This window comes from Fringilla coelebs, assembly GCF_963513975.1.
Source record: "Fringilla coelebs genome assembly, chromosome: 11".
Taxonomy (NCBI): Eukaryota; Metazoa; Chordata; class Aves; order Passeriformes; family Fringillidae; genus Fringilla; species Fringilla coelebs.
In genome coordinates, this window is record NC_140037.1 from 8,531,937 (window position 1) to 8,557,816 (window position 25,880).

General features: G+C 40.9%; 2 protein-coding genes across 4 annotated transcripts in view; both read right to left on the reverse strand.

Moving 5' to 3' along the window:
- Positions 1-9: 9 nt before the first annotated feature.
- OGT (O-linked N-acetylglucosamine (GlcNAc) transferase) lies at positions 10-22,709 on the reverse strand. 2 transcript variants are annotated; one of them, XM_084212852.1, is made up of 22 exons: positions 22,547-22,709; positions 18,767-18,917; positions 17,648-17,891; positions 16,010-16,078; positions 12,905-13,021; positions 11,512-11,591; positions 10,102-10,297; positions 9,722-9,862; positions 9,452-9,552; positions 9,106-9,259; positions 8,900-9,001; positions 8,469-8,648; positions 7,576-7,734; positions 6,866-6,955; positions 6,013-6,138; positions 5,443-5,613; positions 5,207-5,323; positions 4,960-5,127; positions 2,881-3,033; positions 1,937-2,189; positions 1,616-1,739; positions 10-1,067 (listed from the first exon to the last, which is right to left on the reverse strand). In XM_084212852.1, exons 1-22 carry the CDS (start codon positions 22,581-22,583, stop codon positions 893-895), a joined length of 3,108 nt encoding a protein of 1,035 aa, XP_084068978.1. In that variant the 5' UTR covers positions 22,584-22,709; the 3' UTR covers positions 10-892. The 2 variants fall into 2 exon arrangements, with proteins under 2 accessions (XP_084068978.1, XP_084068977.1); XM_084212851.1 differs by having other exon boundaries at positions 18,767-18,947.
- A 743-nt stretch (positions 22,710-23,452) lies between these two features.
- The window catches only part of TAF1 (TATA-box binding protein associated factor 1), a 29,131-nt gene continuing 26,703 nt past the window's right edge, over positions 23,453-25,880 (reverse strand). For both annotated transcript variants that reach the window (XM_084213268.1, XM_084213267.1), the window contains 2 exons: positions 25,090-25,267; positions 23,453-24,096 (listed from right to left, as the gene is read on the reverse strand). In XM_084213268.1, coding sequence (XP_084069394.1) covers positions 23,880-24,096; positions 25,090-25,267 — 395 coding nt within the window. In that variant the 3' untranslated portion in view covers positions 23,453-23,879. The remainder of the gene's footprint in view (positions 24,097-25,089; positions 25,268-25,880) is intronic.

A 25,880-nucleotide genomic window follows, 5' to 3' on the forward strand; every position in this document is an offset into this window, starting at 1 on the left:
ACACACCGGTCAAATCAAACTGGCAAACCAAAGCTTTATTTTTTTTTTTTAAAGTCTTTGCTACAGTACCTAGGACTGCACCCCTATACATAATTAACAATCATTCCTGAAAGATCTGTATTTGGCACCAGTTTGTGTTCACCTCAAACACCTGTGGGAAGGATTAATTTCAAATCAAATTTGGTTTTTTAACAGAATAGGAGCTGCCATCATGAAGCCAATTAGCTGAATTATTGGAGAAGCTTAAAAAACAAAACAAAACAAAAAAACAAAAGTCCTTATCTTAACCAACACATTACAGAGAGAGCTCCAAAACAGAGGTCAAACATTAAAAGGCTGATATAGGCTCAAGTGGTTTATAAAACCTATAAAAAAAGACTACACCAGCACATACGCCCTTTCAGTCCACGCAGTTTAGAAATTAACACAGGGAGCAACTCGCTAGCTGGAAATCTTGTCATGGGAGAACCACATTTATACCAACAGGAGTACCCAAAATCAAATGTTAAAACGCTCCAATTCCCAATCCACGTAAAAGGAGAGAGGTTTGTAGGAAGATTAAATCAATCCATGATATCATAAACTGGTTGGGCAGTTCAAACTTCCCCCAGCAACCACTTTGTCACTCATACACACAGGCTCACATGTACACGGCTCAATCCCATTCAAATTCCTCATGGAATAAAAGGATCCCAGGCTCTATTGAGTCTTTCCCTATCATGCAAGAAATAAGTCTGGCTGTGCTTTAATCACCATCATGTATTACTTCAGCCACAGAGTACCAGGCAGATTAAGTAGAAATGCACAGTTTTTAGCTCATCATCTCTGCACAAGTGTTGGAGAGGCTCAGTTCCTGGAGAGTTCCTGGAGGGCAGGCCCAGTGTCTCTCTGTTCATGCAGACTCGCTGGCCTCCACGGGTTTGATCATGTGGTCCGGTTTGTTGCCCGCGGCGTAGTGATCCCACATCTGGAGGTACAGCCGCTCCAGGTCCATCGTGTACTGCTTCGTGTTGAACAAAGGGCTGGATATTCTCTGCTTCCAGACTTTGCCACGGATTTTTTTCAGGCTACAAAAGAGAGTTAAAGCAGTCATGAGATGTTCCAGACAACACATCATACTGTTTACCTCTGAAACCTGCTGTTTTCAGCTAACCCAGAACTGCCTGTACAACTGTTTCAAAAACACCTGCTCCCCCACCTCCAGCAAATTCCTGCTCTATCTCCTCTCATTTCTGATACAGACCAGCACAACCACTTCAAATCAAAAGAGCTGCAACATTAACTTGCTGCATTATCTGTAGTGCAGTAACACTTTATAGTATGATTTTAAAGTGACAAAGTGCTTAATCTTCCCTTCAAAAAGAACAAAATGTGAACTCTACTGCACTTTTGCATAAAAGCAGTTTCTTCAGAATTGTTACTCAACTGGGAGTGTGTTAAGTTACCATAAAAGCAGAAGCCGATTCAACTGCAACACAAGACACCTCTAGAAGAGGATTGCCCAGCTATTTTACATATAAAATATCTGCAGGATTAAAACTACTTATGTCTCAGCACTGTGCCCAAGATACTCTGATTCTTGATGTCCCACATTACAGAGTCCAAGTTTGCTTACTATTCCAGGTCAGTTCCCAGTTTCACAGCAATATCCTCATACTCCTGTCTGCTTTTTGCAATGAGCTCAAGACAACCCAGGCAAGTCAGCTGTGAGGCAGCAACTCGTGAGGCAAGAGTCTCGCCTGAAGAAAACAAAATAAAAGGCAAATCAAAACCAACCAAAACAACCAGGAATGAGTTTATCAAGTAACTTATCACACAGCAGCTAGGGGCTACTTTCCTTCTGCCTCCAAAAGGCACAGTTTGATGTGTTTGCTGTTACTAAAAAATTACTAATATTCCAAGCCATGTCTTCAATGAAGGTTTCTCACTGCATTACCTGGCATAGTGACCATTGGAGTTCCAGCCCAGAGCACATCCATGCCAGTTGTGTGCCCATTGCAAAGGGGAGTGTCCAGACAAACATCAGCCAACTGCCCTCTCCTCACATGCTCTTCTTTGGGGGCAACAGGTGAAAAGATGATTCGGTTTTGGGCAAGACCCAAGTTTTGTGCATACTGCTGGATATTGGGCTCTCCTACAGCTGGGAAACGTAGCAGCCACAGCACACTGTTGGGAACTCTTTTTAGGATCTGTAACACAAATAAGAAAAAAATACAGGAAGTTCAGGGAGGAAGGTTTACTTTTCTGAGCAAGAAATTGCCACATACTAAAATGAAGTGGAAGGTGTCATCATTCTTTGAGGTATAGAGCAGAAACTAAAGAGATCATCATTATGAATGAGATCACTGGGATTGCATTTCTGATCCCACTGAAAGAGACAGCAACTCTGAGCAACAGTGTACAGAGCAGTTCCTTAACAGAGTAAGTACTGAACTTTATGATCTCATTCATTTATAGGCCTGTCCTGTGGAATATAAAGAAAAATTACCCTCAAGCAGCTCTCAGCAATACACTGTAAGTTGGAACCCGATACAAATGCTCTCCACTCAGATTTATCAAAGTACCAACTGCCAAGGCCAGTTATAACTCAACTGCAGAGACTAAGGAAATCCAAAATTATTTCACAATGGAGAATCAGCATACTTAACCTGTCCCAAACATAAATTTTCACTGGCTAGATACATAGATATAATCTGAAATACATCTAACACCCTCTAAATGCTACTAACACTAAGCCCTGCAGCATGAGCACTGTAAGGGTTCAAACAGCTCAAGGTCAATGTTTTCCACAGAGGAGTTAACTTGCACGAAATTTCTGCTAACCTGAGCAGCTTTGCCAGAAGTCTGACCTTAGATTTCCTACTGGATACAGATACTCACATTAGCCCACATCTGCAAGGTGGAAGGATCAATCTTATAGAGCTGATTGAAGTTACAGTACACAACAGCATCCTCTGGTAAGCCGTACTGAGAACGAGTAGTAACAATTATAGTCCGTGGAACTTCTTCACCAGTTGCTGCTTTGTTGTTTATCTAAAAGTAAAAAAAAGGTATTGAAACACTAAAACTGAAGAAAACCAGACTATGTCCTGTGGGATTGTCCTGAGACATATTTGTTAGCATAACAAATTACTGTAAACATATCTTTGGTTTTATGATACAAAACAAAACTGTCTACTTACCCACAGCAAGATTTTAACTGGTATGTGTAAACATTTGTGGATGCCACAATGTTGCAACCACCAAGGCAAAAAACACTGGGCATTTTCATGCCCTTCCTATATCTCCCCGAAATTCCCAGTAACTGGAATAATTGGAAAGAAGAATCATATAAAGAGGCATTACAGATGGAATCCTATCCTCCTTAAGGTCACGTAATTTCCTTGAGACCAAAAATGAAATTAAAACTGAAAGACAGAATAAAAAAGTATTTAGAAAGCAAAGCTAGGGTCTGGTTTGTTTGGATTTGTGTGGTTAATTTTTGTGTGCGCTTTTTGTGTGTGTTTTTCTTTTTTGAGATAGAACACAATAAGATAATCAATAGAAGCAGACTTGTATGTAACTGATAAGACTGTAAGGAACCAGTTGACAAGGAAAATAATGAAAATGCTGAAAATAAGAGTTAATGAAAAACTCTTAAAAAGCCTTCACAAAGAATAGGAATATGCTAATTAAAAGGAGCAAAGGATGAAGTCGGAATAATCAAGTTATCATGCAAGAGTCTTGAGGATTAGTAAAATGGAAGCAGGATTTTAAATTTTTTTTAATTACATGCCATGAAGGGATCAAAACCAGATAAATAGAGAGGGTCCACACAGCTACACAGAGCCTTTTTCCTTATATATGTGTATTTTTACATATATATGCATTAAAAATGTAGATAGTGGCATTGCAGCCAGCCACTGATGACACACTTGATGTGAATGACAATGACTCACTGTCACTGACTGTTAGAAGATGCACAACAGCTCAACAGAAGTTGGTAAATATGCTACTGATTCAGGTCAGCGAGACCTCAAAAAACAGTGCCCAGTTCTTGTTGCCCTATGCCCAAAAGTAGCTGATCTCACCACAGAGAAGGGCTGTATTAGTGTCACTGAGGCAGAAATCCTGTTTTAGAAGTGCAGACAGAGGTGAGAGTGTTTCATCTCAGTGGTGGTGTTAAGACAAGAATTCTCTACAATTCTCAGATGACAACATCAGAAAAATCACTAACAGCCTTAATGACCAAACTAAGACAAACTATTACCAACTCAAAGAAAAGCCTCAGTTGTGAAGAAAAGAACTCAAAAATAAACCAAGCTATCAGATTCTCAACAGAGCAGTGGTAATAAATCAAAATGATGTAAAAGATGTTCCTGAGGGAGTGTAAACGGAATAAAATTCACAAGATAACGAGTTACGCTAACATCAGAATACGGCATTTCTAAAAGGAAAAAACTGTTCTGCAGTGGAAGAAAAGTTAAACAACACAAGTAACTGTCACTAAAATCCCATGAACTGTTAAGCACTGAGAGGTGCTAATATAGTGTAAAATTCTGAAAGATTTAAGGAGATGAATAAATATTGTTGAAATACAGTGGAATAACTTTGCCTCTATTCTATTACTCAGCATAATAGAAAAACACAACTGACACTGAGTAACAGGTCACAAATCTTGGCAGGCTGCAGGCAATAAGGAAATCTTGCCTTCAAATTCAGAACAAGAAAATATCTTTTTTATGCAACAAGAAAGAATTTCTTTGGACTTTAGATACCTCTAGATACAATTCCTCTATCTTTGGGGGGGAAGATCATCTTCCAGTACATCTGTGGCTTATAATGAGCTTCCTTCAGTATGCCAACTAAAGGAATCAACATGACAGAAAACACATTTGCTTGGAGGTTTTTCTTCATTGTTATGTTAAAACACACATATATAACATAAACACCAGAGAACAGGGTCCTGAAGTGCCTCACCTGAGTAGTTGCTAATCCATTACTGATGTTGAAGCCATTGATAGTAATCTGAATTTGCCCACGATTTATCATCTCAATCACAGCCTCTGCAATGGTGTTCATGGGGATCACTGGCATGCTGAGGGCGGCATTGCCATCGGCATTGTCACAGCTGTCAGGACACTTCATCTGAGATAAATCACACAGGGATCAGAGGGAGTTCTACCTGCAGTGCCCAGGACTGTACACAGACAAGAGCAGCTCTCACCTTAACGATCTTGACATCAGGAAGGCTGTCCAGGAATGCCTTCAAGTCAATGCCATTCAAAACAATCCTGTTATCATAAATATGACCATTGGACTTGAAATCAATGACTGCTTTTTTCTGTCAAAAGAAAAGATTTCAAGAAGTTACAAGATCCTTTACCAGTACTACACCAAGTGCCATTTCATAAAGACACCTAAGGGAAACACCTACTTTACTTGCCCTATCTTCCAACGTACCTTCAGATGGGGGAACATGTTGGCATGGTCTCCAATAAAGAAAGTGTTTGGCATGTAAGCTAATTTCTCTGAATACTGCTCAGCCACCTCAACTGGTGAAGTTTCTTTATCTGTGATGATATAATCCATGAATAATGCCCCACTGGTTCCAGGATACCCTAGCCACATTGCCTAAAAAACAAGAAAGCAAAGCTTCAGTTCCATGCGCATTGCAAAAATAAAGGCAGTTAAAAATCAATTTTAACTTATATTTGCTACATACAGGTTCAAGCTCCTTTTTCTGCTTTACCAACTGAAGATCAACCCCTAACTCCAAACTTTCCACACCAAGACAGTGAACAGCTCAAATATGCTCTAAAATTGATCTCTCAAGCAAATTTTCAAGCAGCCTGAAGCCAACCACCAGTGATTACATGTTCTCTCACCTGAGACAACTCCTGTAATCTAGAATGACCCTGATTAAGGTTCCTCTCATTCTCTTTCCATAGGCATTTTAGAAAATCCTTAGTCAAAAAATCCCCCCCAAAAGACTCTGATTGTGGCTTACTAAGAGCCCTGTAACTTAGTTACCTGAATAGGTGCTGGTCTCAGGGCAAACAATTCATTTCGGGCTCCTTTGGTGTAGCCATTCATGTTAATGAGAATGTGAATCCCGTCCTGATGGATGCGGTCTGCTGCTTTTCCATTACATGGTATCTAAGAGTAAATACATAAATACATGTTCTTTTTGTTTTCAGTCTCCCAAGTGGTCAGTCATCAGTGTAACACTGGATAGATGCCAACTGCATAATTTAAGTGAGACTTAAATCTTTTTAATTCTGGTTTTAAAGAAGCGTAAATCCTCAATGCAGCAGTAGAGCTGAGTAGCAGTAAAACAAAAGCTAGGGCTAGAAACTGAGGATATACAAACCAAAACACCCTCCCCCACACCCAGTCCTCTAAGGCTAATTAGTAATTAAAGCTCACACAGGGCAAGGGGCACATTAACAAACTAAGGTAGTACAGAAGATCAAAATGCAGATCAAGAATAAGCTAGTTAACTACACTACAGGGCTTTGCTTTGACTTCTGTGTATACTGAAATCCTGGTCAGTTTTCACACTGAAACTAAGGCAAGCTTAAATGTATTTGCAGTTGTGACATCTTGACTTCTCCATGACATTTAAATATGACTTATCTTGAGACTTAATGTGAGAGTTATTAAATATTGATGTTACTTTTTAATAATCAGAGGTCACAAGATAACCACCACATCAGAAGTAGGGCATAATGCCAATACATCTACAAATTTCAAGTTCTCAAGACTAACATCACCCTAATTCAAGAAATAATTGCAACTAATAACCTCAAACCACAGATTTACCTCTTTCTTTATTTAGAAAAATTTAGGTTTGCTAGAAGGTCAATGCATAAAACAAGCTCACCTGAGATAAGTCAATGAAATGATTTGCTTCAGCCATCACTTTTACACGGAAATTTGTCCCATCATCAGGACTCAGGGCATAACAGAATACCTAAAATATGAGGCACCAAAAAGTGAGTGTTTATGACAACTTGTCCATAAAATAACTGTGCTATATTGCAATTTTAAATTACATCTAGTTTCACACAAATCATAGTTATTTACATGGCATTCACCAGCTGAGAAAGAAGTCAAGAAATAGGCACTGGGCCACTTTTTGACACATTTGAAACAGGCCTAGTTCTGTGCCAGAGAATGGCACTGCATCCTGCAGAGACATATATCCAATGTTCTCATCAGTGCAAGGCAACGTAAGCTTAACAGACAGATCTGCATAAGAATTAGATCTCTAAGAATGCCTTCAAGTCACCTCTGACTTTGTAATTACTGAGAATCATAACTATGAATCAGGTTGAATAGACAAGCCAAGCCTCAGGGAAGCTTTTTAACAGTGACTGGTTCTCCCAAGTAGGAAACCACAAGTGTATCTGAAAACAGCACTTCATATTGTAAAGGAGGATGACTTGGGCTGAAGAACTCTTCAACCCACAAAAAAAACAAACCCAAGAAGCAAAAATTTGCTCTTTCCTCGCTTAATTGCTTGCACCAAGGGAAAAAAGGTGCCACTTAAAGGCATATTTAAAGCTTTAAGCATGCCATTTTTATTTTTACCTCAAATTTGTCTGGGTTATGCATGCCTGGAATTGACTGCATTAGGTGTGAGGTTGGATGGTTTCCAAAATCAGAGCTCACGTAGCCAATACGAAGTCGACCTTCGCTGGCCTTCAAATCCTTGGGATGCTCATATGGTGGCTTATGAAGAACATTAATCTGTCAAGAAAACACACAAGTGTTTAAAAACCCAGGAACTAAAATCTAAACAAAGGGACAAAACCCCCTAGGAGTTTGCAGAATTAACCTTATCCCACATTCAAGCAAGCAGGCATGGACATCTGCTGTTCCAAACCTGTGCTCTATGTATTCCACTGGAGCCAAGTGCAGTGCCCACACACTGTGTCACAAGATGTGATGTCTCTGCTCTCACACAAGTACAGACATCACTACCACATTTCTGCTTTTCTAACAGTTTCAGTATTCCACCCCTGTTATTAAATATCCTGATACCACACCATGATCCTCAGGAAGTTCTCAAACCACAAGCCACTGGTGACCAGAACAGCATTGCTGTAAGGCACCACAGGATCTGTTCTGTTCTTTGCTCTCCATCTTGCCCAGGCATCAGCTTGCAACCAGTATCTCTGACAGGATTATCAGGCTACTCAGACAAGTCACTTTGACAAAGTGTTATTTTCCATTAGTTAACTGGACCCTCCCACTAGCTGACAGCACATTTTCAATTATAAATGGCAACCTGCACAAGTAGTCTGTTTCAAAACTCACAAGCACTAACAGCTATGAACATTACATCCCACCTCTGCACATGTCAGTGACTCAGAAAGCTTACAAAGGCTAATACTGACAAATCTGAGTATTAGATTTTGAGTAGGAACAGGCAAAGCCTCAAAGGACTTCAATCAACAACTGGCCTGTATAGAACTTCCTACCTTGTCCAAACAGAGATTTCCATGTCTCTCAGCAATTGCCTTCCTAAAACTGTGAGAAAGGGGATACAGCATGCTATGATGTGGGTGTACAGAAGGCAGTCTGTTTTTCTCCAGCTGATCAGCTACAATGCTAACCAGCTTCTTCATTCTTTCATCATAGTCTGTCCAGTCACAGACAATCTAAAAAGAAAATGAGAAAAACAAAGATTACGACAACAGCTTCCCCCAGCCTGTATCAGTTATTTCAGAAGTTGAGATTAATGTTTCTTCCAAAAATGGAAGTGAGAACTTCTGTAATTACTGTTAACGACTGTATAATCTTATCTTCTGATTTAAGACTTCTGATTTTGAAGTCTAACTCTTTACATTTAAATTAGTAATCTCCTGCAGAGGAATCCTAAGAATCACGATCAAAGCCTCATCTTCCTCACCTGCAAACAGTGGGCCAAGTTGCAATAGGCATCTGGGAAATCAGGTTTCAGTTTCAGAGCAGTACGGTAAGAGGCAATGGCTTCTGGTATATTCCCTGAATCCTGTGAAGATACAGAAATGAGTCAGCAGGTAAAAATATCCTCAGGGTAACTACTTACAGTGCCCCACCACACTCTTCTAAGAGTGAATCATTCGCATGTGCTACCTTGTGAATCGAGGCCAGGTTGCTGTGGGCATCAGCAAAAGCTGGGTTTATCTGAATGGCACGGGTGTAGCACTGCAGAGCTCCTTGAACATCCTGCATCTCCTTCAAAGTGTTTCCCATATTAGAATAAGCATCTGCAAATGTGGGGCTGATTCTGAAAAATAAACATAATACGACATGAACAAGAAAAGCTCCTCCTCCAACGAGAAAACATGCTCATATCCAGACTTTTCCATTTGAAGAGCAACTATGGAAATTACAACACATGACTAAGTCACCTTCTATACAAATCCAGGCACTTTATCATTAGGAAAGCCTGGGACTCTTACAGGGAGTATCCATTTACCTAATAGCCTCCTTGTAATGCATCAGAGCTTCCTGTAACTTTCCCTGCTGTTGCAGAACGCTTGCTAAGTTCGAATGCGCTGCAGCAAACTCTGGAAACACCTGGAAGAAAAAGAAGTTGACTCTGTCTCAAACATCACAGCAAAAATAGTTATGCATTTATTATTCTATTTTCTTACTTTTTTTTTTTAGACAGGGGGGGAAAAACCTCTGTCCTGTTACACATTCCCAAATTGAACCACCCACCTCTCCCCCTCACACACAACTGTACCTCAAGGGCCTTCCGATAGAGACGCACAGCCTCCTCGATATTGCCCTGCTCCCGCTTGATGTTTGCCAGGTTGTTGAGTGAGTCTGCATGAGTGGGACAAAGTCGAAGGGCTGTGTTGTAGCATTCTTCTGCTTCTACCACCTTCAAAAAAGGGGGCATTGTTAATACTGAAATATTTATTGTAAAAGCACTGTTTATGAAAAGTCATCAGATAATCACTTTTAAAAGGTTCAAGATGGAGATTTCCTGAATTATTTTCCTTTTAAGTCAGGTTAACATCCACCTTAACAACTTGCTCAACAACTTAACAAGTTGGTGACAGCTGGTGTCCATTAAAAAAGCATTCACTGTCATTTTAAAAAGAAGAAAGTGCTCCTTACACTGCCTTTCTCCTTCAAGGCATTGGCCAAGTTGCAGTAGGCGTCAGGGAAGTGGGGCTGGAGCTCAATGGCCCTTCTGTAGGTGTCTATGGCCAGGTCTATCAGGCCCTGCTCATAGTACACACAGGCAAGGTTGCCGTGCACAACTGCGTGATTTGGGCTCAAACTCAAGGCTCGCAGGTAAGCTGCCACAGCTCTGGAACAAAGTAAAGGAAAAAAGAGGTAAACGATCATCAAATAAAAAAGTTAAACAATCATCCAGAGAGCAGAAATTATTTACCTTGCTACAATGTATAATGAATAACATTAAGTCTCTGGGAAACAAGAAAAGCTTTCAGCTACTTTTTTTTAACACTTGTCATTACTAGGAAAAATCCCTTTTTTTTCCTTACTCCTTTTTTTACCAGTTTATTATTCAATTTTTATAAGATAAACACTATCACATTACATCTTTATTCTCACCACTAACCTATCATTAGTTACTTAGACTTAAATCATCACTTTGTTCAGTAGTTAAATCTTTAATTATATGCTCCTATAGCACTATATAAATGGCTGATTTATTTAAATCCAATTTCTAGGAAAACCATAACAATATACAAAAGTAAATCTTTAAAGGGTGATGCAAAATCTGAAATTATGGAAAAACATGCCTCTGTTTGGTCCACTAATTCATGGTTAAATCAGACATCACTGAGTCATTTAGACTGTGTGCAGTGCAGATAATTAACCTGTTCCCGGCAAGCTTTTATTAAATTTGGGGCCACAAACCACAGCTATCAGAAATTAAAAACCAATTAACAGATGCAATATGCTACATTGCATATAAACAACACAGCCTGGATCTTTTCCCAGAAGCAGAAGATTCCCATATCAGATTAGAGGTCTCAGAACAGGCTACTTCAACAACACACCAACACTACTGCAACCCAAGGCAATAGTATCAGGCAGACATGTCAGAAATACAGAATATGCAATCAGATGTTTAGCTGAATTCCAGCAATCCAGTGTGTCTTACACAGAAGAGAAATTTTAGAAGAGACACACTTGCAAATTATGTTCTGAATCACTTAGTAAAAACAGAGAAATCTAGCATTCTGGTCTTTCTTGTGCATCTTATTTTCACTCTCCCCAGCCTTAATTTCCTATCTATTTTCATCAGAAGCTCTTGGTTTTGACAATGCATTAAGTACAAGAAAGCATCATGAAAGAATACATATAACGGAATTCTTTATTTTTATTTAAATAGACCAGTAGCCTGGCCTGTCTGCACTTCAAAGCCATTTGCTTGCTAAGCTTAAGAGTTGAAGTCTTTGCTACTACTGCTCACAGACATTTTACAGAAGGACCATAATCTGTACCTTGATATAACTGACAAGCCACAGAGAGCAACAGTATTGATCTGCTTACCTGTCAAATATCCTTGCCTCCTTCAGAACATTTCCCAGATTGATATAAGCATCCAAAAAATTTGGGTCAAGTGTTACAGCCTGAAAACAGTTTTGAAGTAAAAGTTTTGAGCATTAAACACAATACTGCTTTTCAAAAATTATTGATAAACATAATCTCTACATTTTTAAGACCTTATCAATAATCCAGTAAGGAAGGAAAACATACAAACCAATCACAGAGCAAAGTTATTTATCTGTAGAAATGACAGCATGTACTATGTTCAAATTTATTTGTTTGCTTACCTATTGAGTTGCAACTACTGGAATAAAGTGTTAAGCATTTATATCACATTAGGCTGATCATACTTAACACTCCTGTCTACTGATGCTACATTATCTTTAGCTTGTTTTTAGAGAAGAAACCATAAAAAAACTTATCTGTATCCTTCACCTACTGCAAAGCAAGACAGAATTTTAAAACTTTACCAGTGCAGGAAAACAGGCTGTTGACAAGAACAACGAAAGAGCAAATACATCACATGTGCAGGGAAAATTAAGTAGCCATTTAACTAAAACATCTCTGCTCCCTTCAAAACGAATAAAATTCAAAAAATCACTTAAAACTGAAGTTACAGAAGATGCAGTACAAAGCTATACATGAGTATTTGACAAGCCCCACTCTTACAGTCTTATGGGAACTATTAATTCCAAATTAAAATACTTCATCTATCACAGACTAGACACAGATACAAAAAAAAAAAAAATCTTGAGCAGCTAGACTTTTTTCTGTAGATTTAAAGCCATGAATTTCAGGAAGAAACTAAAAAACTGTTGCCAGATCTTAAATTCAGCTTTAGGGCACTCTAGAAACTTCAGAGATGAGGACAAAATTAATTACTATGCCAATTAGACACTAGTTGGAAGGTCTCAGACAACTTCTTAATAATGACACTAATCGAGAGAAATCTGAACAGTAGTGAAAAATAACCCTGGAGAAGAGGAATTAATGCATCACTTAAAACTGTTCTTCTTAATTACTCTAAGGACAGTAATACCTGAAACAAAAATCACAATGCAAAATGATTTAAGCACCAAGTTGATCCTTTCTCTCACACACAAAACATGCAAAACATTATCATCAAATCAGATTTTAAAAAAAATTAGTCCAGGAAAGGGCTGAAGAACAATTTAATTAATTTTCTCATATTTGACATTAGTGAAGTCCTAGGGGAGTTGTAAGTGTCTCTCTGTAGTACCATATAGGCAGTTTGAAACATCAGCAAGTTTAAGAACACAATTAACATGAGCTGCTAACTAACAGGATCATATAAAGTTCTCCACTACCAAAATATTTATCACCTGCAAGCACACAACTGCATATACATTTAAATCTAGCAGTGAAGCTGACTCACCTTTTCAAAGTGATGAATTGCAAGCCAAATTTCTCCTTGGGCATTGAAAACACAGCCAAGATTACTCCAAGCCACTGCAAAGTTTGGTTGAGTCTCAATTGCTTTTAAGTAACAGGCCTTGGAATAGTTAAAGAAGAGAGATACAAGGGAAGGGGAATATTTGTAAAAAGAAAAAAATGAGAAAAAATAATTGTTAGTATGCCTTCTCTAACCAGCCAAAAGTGACCCTGCAGTATAGGCTAGCTTGCGCCAAAACTAATGCGCTGCAAACTGTTGTTGATCCTGCGCCAGCGCAAACCAAAACCCAGGTGCAAGCCCACCATTTTTCAGTTATGCTGGTAACAGATTAACATTCCTTCAGACACCAGATTGCCACAAAAATCATCTAAGAAACAATTCAAGTAGCTCACCACAACATCTGCCGCCTTTAAGTGCGTGAAATGCAAAAAATTACCGTGTAAAAACAACTTTAGTCTGAAACAAAATTTTTCAAATATTCTAAATCTGATAGAAATTACTCTAAAAAAAAGCAAAAAAGCAAAAAAAAAAACTACTGAAAAAGATAGTGTGCTTGTCAAATGAGATGACACACCCCATCCACATCTTGTTTCCCAGTTTCTTCAAATACAATTCAACCTCTCCTGCAGCTTCAAAACCTCAAATGACAGGATTGCATGAAGGTTTAGGTCCCTGTAATGCAAGCGCAAGAAATCGCTGCGCATCCTACCCAGCACGGCGCCACGCTATCGCTGCGAACTGCTTGGCTCTAGTGATTGCCCCAAGGTGCAGTGAACAGCCAACCAGAATCATTAATCTACCAGACAGGCCCACACAAAACTCGCATGTTAAATTTGATGTCTGGACTCTGTAAATGCGTTACAACCCAATTTCGTTCAAAAGGCTGCAGCCTGGAGCTCGGGCAGTCGCCCGATCAGAGATTAATCATCGAGTCAACCGTTCACGGGGGCTTTAATCGCACGCAATGCGCGTTACCGCTGCGCAGCCTTTGCGCTACTGCAGGATCACAGCGCATCATCAGAAGAGCAGAACGCTGCAATCCAAACAAAGAAGAAAAAAGGAAAAAAATGAACAACCGGAAGAGTTAGAAGCTTTTACTATTAACTATCTCCAATTATTTCTTTAAAAAATATTTTAATTTACTTTTACTTTATTTCTTTGAAAGAATTTGTGGCTAATAGTATAAAATATTCTTACATTACTTGCTTGTAATTAAATATTTTAAGCTGTTTCTGAAGCCACAAGACAGAAGATTCAGGCATGGAGGCAAATGGTTTTGCTGTGGCAGTTACAAACCCGTTACCATATTTCTCATCATGTGACTTTTCGGTGCGTTCCTTGCTGGAAGAGGAGGAGGAGGTGTGTGTCTGCCCTAGATCCAGGCCTCGAGCTCCCTTCAGCGAGGCACCTTACGCATGGAATAGGAGGTTTCACCCACCTGAAACCTTCTAAATACAATATCAGTGGTGAAAAACCAAAAACAAGAGAGAAAATAAAACAAGATCATTAGTAAGAGTTCAACAAAGCAATTGCATTTTTTTGGATATGTCTTAACACATGGGAATGAGGATAATCTGTCTGTAACAAGGGAGACATGCAGAAGGGAGAGGGTTAATCGGGCAATTGCATACAGCAGGGACTTTTTTTTTTTTGGAAGAAAGGCTCTGAAACATCTACAAAGAAATTAAATTTTAGTTCAAACTGTAAGGAATCTGCTGGCTTGATCTTTCAAATGGACTGATAACCAAAGAAACACATTGCAATTTACTCGAGATGTTTTTCCTCGTTTATTAAGTTCTCACAAAACGGAATAACACTTTCAAACTAGGTGTCTCCAGAGCTCTGAAACAAAGAAGTCAGCAACCTAAGGCAGGCGCAGTGTCTTGGCCTATACCAGTCACACTAAAGCTGCAGTGAAGTGCAATTCATGTTAGCTGTCCGCTTGGTGGGCTGAGAACCAAGTGTCTCAAAGACTGTTCAATTCTGAATGCCGCTACACAATGTTTTCAACCTGGATCCGACCAAATCAATCAGGCTGCCCTAGGGTGGTACACGCATCCAAGTTGTTAATGAGAAACAAAGCAATATTGAATTTTGATCCTGCAGTCCCCGTTACCCCACAAAGATCCCCACCCTCCCCAAATGGTGCTGCAGCCAAACAGACAGCTACGCTGTTCATACACTCCACTTCTGAGCATGCGCGTGGGGCTTGGAGCGACAGCCGTGGAGCCCAGAGTGGCTCTGGTTTCTCCACACTCCTCACCCCTGCAGCGCGGACGCGTAAGGTGGCTTGTAACAAGACAATGTCTTTCTGCAATCCGAATTTTAACGTGCCAAGAATTTTCAACTCATCTTGGTGTTCGAATTGTCGGTTTAGGAAACGCACGACTGCTAGAAGCCACCTTTCCACTACAGCAAGTTTTCTTTTGATCAGTTCATTTACCAAACAAACCAGCTTTGTCCTTCCGATTTCTTTATTTTGGGGGAGGGGAGAGGGAAGACATGAAGAAAAGATACTGGGGGATGGGGGTGGGGGGGGTGGTGTGTGTCGCATACTGCAGCTATTATTTACTAGCCTTTCTTCCACTATCAAGGGAAGGGAAAAGTTAAAAGAATAAAAATCTTTAAAAGCCAATATTACAAGGTAACATTTGGAAAGTTTCTTCTCCACTTACAAGCCACAAAGGACTTTAGAAGAGCAGCCTTTTCAATAGCACCTGCATCGTACAGGGATCTCGAGCTAACCACAGGCTCTCTGCTTGGCACCAGCAGGCAAGCCTCAGATCTGAAGGATTGTTACTTATTTCCAGATGAAAGCATGATGGAGCCCCTGCCCAATACTTCAGAATGGTATCAGATAGTCTAGTTCAGCAGCAAGGCTTGGTAACTTTCCATTTCTTGACTTAAACCAACTTTTTAAACATGGACATGCCATATCTTGCCCTGCAACTACTCTGGGGTGTTTCAGTGCCTTCAGTTTTCAGAAGTTTCTCGGACTGTCTGTTGATCAACGCAGATTTGAAGACTTGGTGCAAAGTTCAAGTTTTCAAAACACTGATGTTTACATGTATTCTACCCAACACCTACCTTGGCTTCTTCCAAGCGACCCAGGGCTTTGAGCAGGTTCCCCAGGTCACTACGAACACAGTACAAGTCCTGAAAAATCAAAATCACACCATCAGCTTCAGGACTTCAGACTCTCCACAGGTCTTCACAGAGAATTTGCAAGTAACAACCCAGTCCTCTAAAACTTAATTCAGATTCTTAATAAATACATCACAAATGGAAATTATTTTTCTAGACCTAAGATTACAAACAACAGATAATCTGAGCAAATTTAGTACTGTAAAGAATTAAAAAGAAGTAGTATTCATACAATTCCTATTATACAGAAATAAAAAACTGAAAATAAATGCCACCCCCCTGCCCCAGCAGCTGAAGTCCTTTTGCCACATGTAAGCATTTCAAGCCCCCCCTTTTTTTTTTAAACGACAATGCCAAGCCTGTATTCTTAAGAAACACCATTGCCACTATGGCTTTTAAATAGATATATAAAGTGATTTTGCTGCCTGTACCCCTAAAGAAGTTTTCCTCCCTGTTTTGTCCACTAATCCATCCTTTTCCAACAGCATTACCCCATGATCTTGCTGTTTCATTTGTTTGAAATGAAAGCACAATCTACAACAGCATTATCCAGCAGTAAAGACCAGAAAGAATGAAGACATTTTGTCAACACTAATGAAAGGATTTACTAACCTCAACAAAACTCAACTCCTGAAAAAACCCCACCATCTCACATTATTCTAACCAGTGCATCCACAAGTCACACCTCTTGGTATATTAAGTTAGACAAGTTCACACTGGCTTAAGAACACAGAGAAATAATGTTCAATAAGTCTCTTGTTGGATTGGGTTTGCTTTTCCTACAGAAAAAGGATTTAGGCACATGGGACCAATGCTGCACTTGAAGTACTTTTTATCAAAATGTCTGACCAAAGAGCAAACAAATACCTTTATCATGCTGAGCAATACTATACAAATTTAATGAGCATGATGCAAAATAAACAGTGGACAGCAGTCTGTTTAAAAATGTCAGTTTGAAACAGTTACAACCAAAAATCCATACACCAGATGAATCAACCTCATAAGAGTCACTTATAGACAGTCAGTTTCAGATGAATCAACCTCATAAGAGTCACTTATAGACAGTCAGTTTCAGCCTATAAAACCTAAACTGATGCTCCTGTAAACCAGCCCACAATGGAAATCTAGCTCAGGCTAGAGCAGAAATCTTACCAAGGCAATGCTCATCACCATCAAATTTCTGACTTCGTGATAAAGTAATACCTGGTGATTTTCCAAGATCTCACATTCAAGTCTAAGCATCAATTCTCTCACTCTAGTACTACCTTAAAGCACATAAAGCTAAATATTCTGAAGTTTCTGCCTTCAGAAAAGAAAAACCAGACCTTGCTTATCTTTTATCTGAAAAGTTAAGTATTTTACATATAGAGAAAAGCAACCAACCAGTAGCCCCTACTGCAATACAGAACTTTCTGTGACAAAAGCCTCTCAAAGAGCCTTAAAAATAGTATTAACTGCTTAATTAAATTTAAGGTATACAAGTTGGAAGGGTTATCCATTGTTCATTCTCTAAAAGCTGCTACTTTTGTGTCTTAAGGCAGTAATAAAGAATGGACTTTTATAAAATAAAGCATTACTTACAGGATTGTACTGAAGGGCAGACACATATGCCTGTACTGCTCCTTCCATATCACCTGCAGCTACGAGTGCAGCAGCCAAATTAATATATCCATCAATGAAATCTGGTTTGAGGCGCAGTGCATGTCTGTAATGTTCAATTGCTTCCTGCAGCTGTCCACGCTCCTTGTACACATTGCCTAGATTTGAATAGGCTTCGGCCAACAGTGGATTCTGTTTGATTGCCAAAGTGCTGAAGTGGGCAGACCTGGAGAAAACAGACCAGTTAGCAAATAAGAAACCAAACCCAAAAACAAACAAAGAAAGAACCCAAACAAACCCACCCTCCACATTCAGTGTTCTTCTGTTACTCTAGTGAATATTAATGCTTAGGTGAGGCAAACACACAGCCAACAAACCTGGACTTACAGAGCTGTCCTGTATCTTTATCCTCCCACTTTAAACTCTGATTGCCCTGGTTCCCATTTTAGGCTGCACTTAACAAAGACAGCTCTCATTTACAGTCAGAAGGGTTCAAGCTGCCTCACCAAACCTGAGCTCAATACACTTGGAAAAAACACTACAGGGATCCCTCTTCCAACATCTGTATGCATTAAGCAATGTTCCACTTGATATTCTTTTCAAGAAGCAGGACATGACTTATATGTAAAATTGTGTTGTACCCACACTCATTCTATTTTCCCATATCTGAACTACTACGACTTCAATCAGAAGACTACATAAAACAAATCTAAGCCAAAAGTTCTTATTCCTTCACCAGCAAACATGAATTTACAGCTAGAACAAGTTAAATTCAAAATGCTAGAGGCACAGAGAGCAAGATCAGGAACAGGCAAGCAGAAAGAACAAAGAAACAACTTTCAGATCACAAAACTGCTTTAACTAAACATGCTGTTGTGCAGGAAACAGTTTTACAACTTAAAGAAAAAACCCCAAACCACAAACCCTTAACACTGTAGGTGGAACGAACATTACACATGTAAATCCTGCCAGTAACACACCAATGTGGCTGATGTTCCAATGTTAATTAACATGTACAATATTAAAGTTACATGACAATAATGGCAAGGCCTCCTGTTTGCTGTGTAAGTCCAAGCAAAATTCCAAAGGGAAGAAGTTTACCTGTCCAGTCGGCGACACTGGAAGTGAATGGATGACAGTAACAAAAGCACACCAGTGTTATCAGGCTCCTGTCTCCAGAGCTGCATGCAGTGCCTCTCTGCTGCTTCAAAGTCTCCTGCCTGATACTCACGATGAGCCAACTCCGCTAACCCTTGGAAGGAAAGCATACGTTTCGTTGGTTCTGGAGAATCACCAAAACATTTAAAGGGGGAAAACAAAAAGTTAGATGATGGGAACAAAACAAAAACAAAACAAAACAATGAAAAAAACGTACACAACTAATGGATAAAAATGTTTGAAATGATATGAAACACTACAGCAGATGACAGTTGGGATTCTAAGATCTTATCTGTATCTTATCTTATCCTTGACTCTATCAGCTAATAATAGCAAAAATGCAGACTGTAACGACTGTGAATATTTGCAAGTCAATCATTTTCCATTATTCTGAAACAGACTGCTATCATGATATGATATTTTGGTTCCTAACAGTGGAAGTGCTGCTAACAGAACAATGACTCTCCTCACTCCTCCCCACAACTGAAAATCCTCTGATCTGCTATGTTAAAAAAAAGCTCTAATGATTTAATAGGGAAATGAAGGACAGGAGACAAAGACTTTAATAAAGGACTTGAACAAAAGAAAGTTTTACTGTACAAGTAATGAGAACTCTTAAAAAAAGGGCAAAAAAAGCACAATGGGTAACATTCATTGAATCCTGCATATTCCTATATTTCCTCTGAGTCAAAATCCTTTCACAGAAAAAAAAATGGTCTTGGAACAACAATATCTGATGAAAGACAAACACACACTTCAATGATTATGCAACTGGCCTACAGGAGGAACCATTAAACAGACAGAGTACAGGAAAGGAGTTACTGCTCTTGGAGGCTTAGCTGGAACAGGAGTGACAGAAGAGTTTTAGTATTTAATACCCAACTGTGGAGAACGAAATACTTAAATGAAACACCACCTGTTTTAGGCAAAACAACCAGAAGTGAGAGAAGTAAAATTTTTTTCAAAGTAATAAGCAAGTACAATTTGGAAAAACCCACAACCATTCATCCTAGAAAGAAGTTCTGGCCTTCAAATTCTGCCTTTATACTAACAATTCTTAATATTAAAATGTTTGACTACTGCAAGTATCTCTCATTTTTCCTCCTGTACTCTCCAGCCCCTAAATTCCATTCATTAAACACTTCCCACCTCGTCCTACAGTTTTAAAATTTGGAATCTAAATGAAACAGATAAACCTTTCCTAACACAAGAAAGCACCTCAATAGCTGAGCCTACAATTTTGTAGTGAGGTAGTACAAAAGTTCATGCTTTTGTGAGAACTTGAAACACAGCCAAAATAATCATAAAGAGATTAGGTACAGGTTTACTACCCAGCGTTTATTTTATGAAATTGGGATTGATGCAATTTATTTAAATTATTTTCAAATTTGGGGTTTTAGCAGCAGTAGGTTTTAATGGAAGACTGCAAGTCCTGTATAAGTACAGTAGTTTTTCCAGATAGTGTACTGCCTCTGTCAGTGCTATAAACCGTTTCACAGTAAATTGAAGTACCACTGCCACTCTCTTTTTCAGATAATTGACAAATTAGTAACCAAGTATCCTTATCCAGATTAGATTCCTGGTTTTCAAACCCTGAGTAAGGGCAAAGTGGACTTCACGATATGATTGAACCGAATGGCAAAGATAAAAAGGTACAACCTTTATACAACATGAGAATGCTGAACTCTGGCTGAAAACCACTCCACTTCTAAATGGTGCTGACAGTAATACTGGAGCACCAGCAGACTGTTCCTCACCCGGCCCCTGTGCCGCTACAGCTTTTGCCCTTCTGGCAGTCAGAGCATTTTCAACTTCCGCTGATGGCACAGAGAAACCAGAGAGAGGAAGAGCACGTCTCGTGAACTCAATTTCCTCCTCAAATACATTTCAATTGTTTCAGTAAATTTCAAAGTGAAAAAAAAAGAAAGGAAAAAGCACCCCAAAATATAGCAACCCAGAAGTTTACACTTCGAGACTTAGGACTGCAGGGAAAGAAACTTTCAGTCATGATTTCAATGCTACATTTTGCCTACTTAGAGCAAGAAGTCAAACTGAAGTTGCAACTTCCAGGCTAAGAGAGCAGGCGGTGCAGATTTAACACCTGGGAATAAGAACTACTAACAAAAACAACAAAAGAAGAAACACTGACACTTTCTTTCATTTATCAAGTGTCTCTGTTTACAAAACAACCCACCCTTTGTCTCCAGAGATAAGGCAAACAATGTAAAATTGCCAGTCATTTACCTCCAAGCATTTATTTTATAAACGATTGTGAAGAAGTTCACCGAAAAGCAGGAAGTGGACAGCAACATCAGAAAGTCCAGAATGAGTGAAACTTTTTAATACAAAGCTGGCTGGAAGTTATGCAGGGCAAAATATCCGTAAGACAGCCCATGAATGGATGCTCACTGAATCAATTTGTAAAGAAAATAACTGCAGTGAGGAGTCACAGCCAGGAAAATCCCTTTTCGTGTCTTGCATAAATTAATTTCTGTACCCCGGCTAATTTGTGCTGAATGCTTCGACTATGACCTTGGAAAAGTCTAGTACAGCACTGTGACAATGACCTTCCCTGAGGCTTCTAGACAATACAAGCGAAACAAAAAGCTGCACAGAACCATCAGAAAGGCGCCCAAGGCCATTTTCCCCCCACAAATACCATCCTAAGCACTTGCACTACACTCATGCTCAACCCTGCGTTCAGACACCAGCTAGTTCCAGGCAGAAGCAGTGGTCACCTCCAGCTGGGAGGTGCTGGATAGCACAGGACTCCCTCCCAGCGCGCACGTGGCTCTTTTCACCCGCAGGGATCCAGGCTACAGGAGGATGCTGCAGCCTCGCTGACCACACACACAGTTCTAGCTGAGAAAGTACCAAACACCGTACTGCAGCACCTTTCTGTAGCACTACCGTTTCTCTTTAGATCCCTAGCTCCGCGCTCCTATCCCGTCTCTTTCTCTAAAAATCTTCCTTTTCCTTCTGCTTTTCCCAAGCATCATTTCAGCTCTTCCTGCCCCTCTGGTTACAGAAATCCCCAAAATCTGGGGGATGAAGCTGTGCTGTCCTTTCATCCTTTCCGTAAGCACAACACTTCTTCCTCTTGCTCTACAGAGAAAGTCAGATTTCTCCTCCATTCCTCAAGTTCCTAAATTTAGGGCAGGATCTTTCCTTGATACAACACGCTATCTTACTGTTCAGAAAAGCGCTTTAGTGTCCGGCTATGCCACAGAATCACAGAACGGTTGGGGTTGGAAGAGACCTTAAAGATAATCTCGTTCCAATTCCACTGCCATGGGCAGAGACACCTTCCATTCGACCAGGCTGCTGAAAAAGAAGTCCTGCCTAAATGCAGCGAGCGGTTCTGGGCAAACCAACACACATTTTGGGTCAGGCTTTTAGCCTACTTCGCCCTCTAACGCAGTCACCTGATAGTCTGATAAATATAGCAGCGAGCCCGCCGCACTCACACCTCCCCGCGCCTCCCCGGCAGCGGCCCGGGGCTGCCCACGGGCAGCGCCCACCGGAGCGCGCCCAGCACCGTGCCCGGGCCCGGGGCGCACGGAGCCCCACAAAGGCGGCGGGGCCACCCCCGCCCTGCCGCGTCTGGAAACTTCCGCCGGGCGCGGGCCCGGCGAGCGAGGAGCGGCCCCGGGGGCGAGGGCACGGCCCGGCCCCCGCTGTCCCCGGCCAGCCCGTCCCCGGGGGCGCCGCAGCGCACGGTACCTGTGCTGTCCGCCACGTTCCCCACGGAGGTCGCCATCGGGACGGGGGCCGGGGAGGCTGTGGCGGCGACGGCAGAAGGTGCGCTCGGGCCGGGCCGGGCCGAGCTGCCCGCGGTCGCGGCGCGCTGAGGCGGCGCTCCCGAAATGGCGGCGGCGGCGGTACCGAATGGCCGCGGCCGGAACTATCTCCGCGGAAAAGAGTCCGGGCGGCGCCGGGCAGCGCTGCCACACGGCGGGCGGAGGGACCCGCTGGAATCAGCACGTTATCGGATAAAGTTATCCTTCCGCGCGCAGCGCTGCGCCAAAGGCGGGGGGACTGCGCATGCGCCGCCACCTCCCGGTACCCCCGCACGTGGCTCCGCGGAACCGGCGCTCACCGGGACAGCGGAGCTCAGATGGCGGGACAGCGGAGCTCACACAGCGGAGCTCAGATAGCGGGAGAGTAGAGCTCACACAGCGGAGCTCAGTCATCGGGACAGCGGAGCTCGGACAGCGGAGCTCAGTGGGACATCAGATCTCAGTCACCGGAACACCACAGCTCACCGAGACAGTGCAGCTCAGTCACAGGGACAGCAGAGCTCAGTAACCGGGACACCGGAGCTCAGCGTGTACCCGCACAGAGAAACAGCAGCAAAGGCATCTGTATTCCCATTCCTGCTGTATTTCCTTGAGTTCCCTCAGCCACACACCAGGAACGCCAGGGTCTGCAGCAGCTTCCCCGGACCACTGAAAATTAGCAGTGTCCGGTGAATTGTGAGCCTTCCTAAAGGCTCAAATTACCAAAGTCTAGTTTCTGGAAGTAGTTGCAACTTATTGAAAACGCAGGGCAGCTGTTTCTAAAGTATTTGTAGTAGTTAGGCAGTTTCCAAAACCACTCGGCGTCACACATCAGACATTGTACCTGTGGTCCCAGAGAAAAAGCTTCCCTTTATTAAATGAAAATTGCTTTACAGTTGTTCATCAACAGCAAGTATTTCATTCTGAGCAAGCACTTTTTCCTGACAGGCATGCACTTATCCAGCAGGCCAGTATTTCTGAGGAATTACTTTACATCTATAAAGAATGAAGAACAAACCACACAAACCTGTATCAATTCTGGAACCAGTACAGGCTACAACAAGCCAAGGCTTCAGCAAGACACGCTTGTCTAAAGCTTATTTTTCACCGTTTACTCATTCATATAACACGTTTTTATAATCAATTAAAATATCTAAAAAAAGATAATAATCTTGTCAACACAGCTGACACTACACTGCTCCTTACACCAAACTGGGACAAGAGAAATTCAGGAGCTAAGAGTGGCCCAGAATGACCATCATCTCAGGGAAGGGAGTTCATTCATCTGAGTCCAGGTCACTGTCTCCTGCAATGGAGTGAAAGTCCTCACTGTCCTCCTCATCCTCAGACAGATGGACCTGACTTAACACACTTGGCCCAGAGCGCTGCTGCTCTTCCTCCTCCTCCTCTTCTGAGATCTCATAGCCTCCAATGCTGCTGAAACTCGTGTCTCTGGTGTTGGACTTTGGGTCTGGTTCTTCGTAGCTGCCATAACTAGAAGAAAGAAGAAAATAATTTTAAATGATACCAGCAATTCTGTTTTTAACTGCTGTAAGAGTTGAAGTCCTGTGAACACTAGGGAGCCACTGTGCATTTCAATTCTGTCACTGGCCAGCTTTTTAAAACAGAAACTAAAGAAAAAGCAGTTCTCCAGTGAAACAATTCCAGTATCTTCACTCCACTCTGATACACTCCAGGCTTGCTCCAACAGCTTCTGTCACCTTCACTGCAGATAGAAAGTGCAGGAGTTTTTTTCAGGCATTCTCATCTTCTCTAGAACTTCCTGCTGACTCTTGTCAAGGTTCTGGGCTGGGATGACCATTGCCTGCCAGCCCAGCTACCTATCAGCTCTGATGCTTGTGATTTATGAGGCAAATATCAATATTTGCACCAAGAAACTGAATTCCACAAGTAGAAGAAGAACAGAGAATCAAATACTTATACTCTACAGAATGCCCAGAGAAGGGAGAGTAGACTACTGTTCTCCTGAATGCAAAAAAATAAAGCTGATATTGTTGTACTTTTAATTTTCTAATAATTGGACACCTTCCAAAATACAGAATATGTGTATTCCTATACTTCTGGACTTCAACTAAGCAGCTGAATTTCAAGTCAGGACATCCTTGTTCTTAGAGGGGAAAAAAAACCCAGTTAATCTGCTAAATCACTTTTTAACTTCAAAGGCATCTTGTAGTTTGAGATAGCTTGTAAAAGCCTTTATTTATCCTCCCATCAAAAACCACTACATATGTACAAGAAATCATCTAACTTAACAGAAAAAACAGGGTACATTTTTTTTCTAATTTAATTGATATTTTTATTAGTGAAAAATCTAACAGCAACCCCAAATTTCTGTCAGTAATTATGGTTGCAACAATAAGAACAGTCACAAGATAACTTTATGAAAAATATGAGATATTCTTCAGGTTTTTATGATGAACACTTCAAAAATCTTTAAGAGAAGGGATTTTAACCAGCTCTAATTACCTGATATTGCTGTCCTCCATCACATGAGATGTCTCCCCACCATCTCCTTCATAGGACATCATGCTTTCTTCATTGTCCATGCCCATCCGTGTGTTCTCTTGAAGAACATGAGGTTGTTTGGGTCTCACTGCATTGGGCTCCACATCTGAGTCACTGCCACTCTCACTCAGCTGGATAGCTGTGTGATGAACCAAAGTTTGGTCAGAACTGCCAGGTTTGTTCTGTCACTTACATACCCACTGTCTGTGGTTCAAGGCTGCAGTGTTGACTGTAAGGAATGTTTACAAAGGCAGCACAAAAGGTATCTGGGAGGTTACACCACCTACTGAATGCCCAATTCTGATGTTATTCCAAAGCAATCTCATTACCCCCATTACTCAAAAGGGCCTTGTCTACTCTGGAAAATTCCCCCTTCTTCCCCCCTAAAAATTTTCAGAAGTCATTGGTCAATACCCCTATATGCTTTTCTGCATAAGTTTGTATTAAAACATAGAGAGAGTCTGAATAACCTCTGTACACCTCTTCCTGTTGGTGATAACATTGTTTTAACATTAGCATTTTACATTTTACATTCATAACCCTATTTCATATAAAAATAAATGCACTTTTACTAAACTGCCCATTCCTGGCTCTGCATACCAAATCATACTCACAGTGTTTTCAGAACCATTAGCAGTTTCACTTCATGAAACACAATCAACAAGATCTTGTCTTAACTCTACTTTCATGTGTGTCTGTATTTACAGCATTCCCATTCCTATTTTGGTTTCAGTCCCATTTGTGTTCACCCA

Excerpts from the sequence above, each read along its gene's own strand:
- OGT (XM_084212851.1), bottom strand. The coding sequence starts at position 22,583 with ATGGCGACCTCCGTGGGGAACGTGGCGGACAGCACAG. Across the intron at positions 17,892-18,766 it reads CAGTGTCGCCGACTGGACAG|GTCTGCCCACTTCAGCACTT; the intron begins GTAAACTTCTTC and ends TGTTTTCTCCAG. Across the intron at positions 1,740-1,936 it reads TCCAATGGTCACTATGCCAG|GCGAGACTCTTGCCTCACGA; the intron begins GTAATGCAGTGA and ends TGTTTTCTTCAG.